Consider the following 3733-nt stretch of genomic DNA (forward strand, 5'->3'; position numbering starts at 1 on the left):
ATAAAATATCATATAAAAATGTTTATTTTCACTGTGCATTTAGAGATATATTTTATTCTATCACTACTTTTTCTTCTTATTAAAATGGCTAAATAAAAATAAATTTTGAACAAAACATCAAAGTGCTTACTCTGATGTCAGCCTCACTTTAGATAGGAAAATATGTAAAGTTAATAGATCAGTACCAAATTCGTATACCAATGTTATCTAACTAAAAGCATTGAATAAGGTTTGGTCTAGTGTTCAGTGGAAAAAAATATTCATTCCAACTGAATGTTATGGATTGGAATATATCTATCTAGCCATATGGGTGTATGTTTATATTTCTCCTAGGACTTTGGTTTTTTTGTGGAGTAATTTATTTTCTTCATTGCCAGTTGGTTGCAGTTACAAATAATCACTTTGATATTTTGAGTTTCATAAAAAAATGAAAGCCACGTATGCTATTTCAAGTTCAGTTAATTTATTGCAAAAGGAATAGAGAAATCCCACAGTTACAAAAGCAGAAATAAAGGACACCAGGAAACATGAAAGAGACCACTATAAAATGATAAATATTCCTGAAGTCTTAGATACCAAATGTTTTTGATCTTGGCTTGACTCTGGATGATCTTGTTTGGTTTGGTTATTGTAGTCAAATTTGGATAATCCTTTTGTGGCCTCAGATGTTGGGCTTCTGGAGCAGGATTTTAGTAGAAGCCAGAGAATCCATAACTTCCATAGCAAGACGGGCGGCACCAGCCATATCTGTAGCCTCTGCAGCCCCAGCCGCAGCCCCAGCCACAACCCCGTCTGTGGAAGCTGCCACATCCCCAGCCACGGCCACAGCCCAGGCCACCAAAACCTCCATAGCCGTAGCCCAGGCCTCCATAGCAGTTGCTGTAGTAGCTCATGGTGTCAGGGGTGATGAGTTTGGTTTGTTGTTCAAGTCCAGAGCCTGAGTTTGAATGTCAGCATGGGTAGAGAGATGCTTATATACCCTGAGCAGAACATATGATAAATCACATGTATACTTTTCCCTTGTGTCATGCTGCATATTATCTGCAGTGTTGTAACTCATTATTCTACTGTCTCCTGACACAGGGAGAGGCCCTCATTCCCATTAAAATACCTCGGTTTACTTAGCTTCTTATTTAGAATGTCCTTGAACCTATTGTTTAGTTTTTATGGGAAGAAATGCCTACCTCTTTAAATTTTATACATTCCAAACCCTACATTGAATTGCTTATTACCAGGTATATTACATCATTTACATTTGATGACATTCCTTTTAAAAATTTTCTCCTTTCTGTCATCTTCCAAGTGGATAATTCCATCTCCAACTAAATTCATAGATATTTGTTCAACTTACAGCTGTTAAATCAATATTTTTCAAAAAGGAAATCTATTTATCAAGGTGAGGACTGAAGAAAGTACCTCTGTTCAGAAAACATTTTTTTAAAAAGAAGGTACATGTTGATTTTTATCATTTTAATTATAATAACCTTTATAAAATTTTTGGCTTTAAGAACTATCTTCAGCAAAGAGAGAGACAGAGACTCTCCAAGCAGGCTTTCCACAGAGTTTGGAGCCTGACCCAGAGCTCAATCCCAGGACCCTGAGATCATGACCTGAGCCAAAATCAAAAGTAAGCCACTCAACCAACTGAGCCATCCAGGAGCCCCTTAACTTACATGATTTTGAATATACAATTGAGTTTTTATGAGATTCTCAAGTATTTTAACAAAGGTAAATTTCCTCAGATGTTTTAATCCTAAACAGCGAGTAGGAAATTAAGCACTGCTTATGGAACTAAAGAAGAAATTATAAGTAAATGGATAGTAGCTATCATGGCTACAATAACCAGTGCAACTCTCTGACTCCACCTTAGCAAACTATCATTTTAAAACCAAAATGTGGTTCGATATGTCATAACCTAACATATCCCAAGTATCTTTTATCCAAATATTATTTCAATATTTCTCACCCTAAACTAGAAATAGTTGATAAGCTGAATTTTTCATTCTCAATAAGTCATTTTAAATACATGTAACCATAAATAACTCAGACAGGATTAAGGATATCACCTCTTGTTCATATAACTCAGCCACATCATGTGAGAGTGATTAATGGTTTCTTTTTGTTCATTTGGATTTGAAAGAGATGTGTCCACCTAAGATAGAGCACTAAAAACAAAAATGAGAAACTTCAACAGTCAAATAAGAAATAAAAATAGTTTCAAGGATAAAATGTGATAGTTTTACACAAGACCAATTTTACTGTTAATGAGCAGCAAAATATCTATACTAAAGTATTATAAAATACATAGAAAAAATGTTTGTCTCTTTTTTTTTTCTAAGTGAAAAATTATCAAAATGAAAGTACCCATTGAAAAAATAAAGACTGTATATTTCTTTGTAGACGTATTGTTTTATGTTCAGTTGCTGGACCCAAAGTAGATTATTTCTTTTTCCTTCTTTTCACTCTTAGGAAGTTTCCTTCGAAATACATGTTAAATAACACTATGATAAAGGGTGGTAAGAAAAAGAAAATCTGTTTTCACTTGGGATAAATAATAGTCTTTACAAATCAATAAAGGAAACTTCTGTTGTAAATTCCCAAGGTTGTCCTGTAACTCAGACATAAATCAAAAAAAACATAAAATTGTAGGTCACTAAAATACACTACATTATACTAGGAATGTCACTTTTTTTTTTCTCATTTTAAGTATACTGATAATTTTTTTCTCTGTAACTTTGTAACATCTTCCTTGGGCTGCAAAGGTACTGATCTGTGTGAGAATAGAATAATTTGAAATGTTATTTAGTTATAGGATCCAAAGTTCTTTAAAGGCATGACCAAACTTTATTCCTGATGTCCTTACCTATGAAAATACAATGTTTGATAGTACAAGTGACAGGAGTTGACTGATTTTTTTCAGGTTGTATAAACAAATCCAAATCTTTTTAATAAAATACCGTGATGAGGATTAAGTTTTAACATTATTCATTCTTCATTTGCCTTGAAGTACAACTAAATTACAAATTGAGAAGTAGATTATATACAATAAAATAAAATTTTCACAATAAAATGTAAAAGAAAACACAGTAAGAGGTAGTTAATCTAACAGAGGGAACTATTCCCCATAAACTCAGCTATAAAATTATAGGTATACATGGAAATATGACAAGAACTTTCCAGATGGTATTCAAATTTGAAAATATATAATGGAAGAGAATCAGCATGATGGGGTAGATCACCAGGTTTCAGTGAACTGGTTTTTGATCTTGGTTCTGACACTTGTGGTATTTGTGACTCCAGGCATCACTTAACCATCTGGAGTTTTTGCACTTGTATGATATAAGGGGCAGCACAGCACAATCTCTAATTCTAGGTCAGCTCTCACTTCTGCTGTTGTCCTTTTACTATTGGATTTCACTAACTTAAACAGGAACAAAAAACTTTATCTTGTTGCATTACCTAAATATTCCATTCAAATTTGAAAAGGCAAAAATTTTATTACATATTTTACATACTCTACTATGTAAAATACCACCAACAACATGCTTGCTTTTGATGAGTAATAATTGATTGGAAATCTACTTAAAAAATCCTTTGGATGAATGATGACTCTCATCAAGGAAAGCTACAGAGTGATATATTTCCTGGTTATATCTAGGTGTTTACATTTCATATACAGTTGCAAAAGGCTTGAATGCCATGAAGATGATAATGATGAAAGTAAAAAAGAAGA

The 3733-nt window shown here is 33.1% G+C and overlaps 1 protein-coding gene across 1 annotated transcript; it reads right to left on the reverse strand.

Moving 5' to 3' along the window:
• Positions 1-689: 689 nt before the first annotated feature.
• Positions 690-893, reverse strand: LOC132010307 (keratin-associated protein 19-7-like). Its single transcript, XM_059388205.1, has one exon. The coding sequence runs from the start codon at positions 891-893 to the stop codon at positions 690-692; it is 204 nt and encodes a 67-aa protein (XP_059244188.1).
• Positions 894-3733: the final 2840 nt, after the last annotated feature.

This window comes from Mustela nigripes, chromosome 2, assembly GCF_022355385.1.
Source record: "Mustela nigripes isolate SB6536 chromosome 2, MUSNIG.SB6536, whole genome shotgun sequence".
NCBI classification, from domain to species: domain Eukaryota; kingdom Metazoa; phylum Chordata; class Mammalia; order Carnivora; family Mustelidae; genus Mustela; species Mustela nigripes.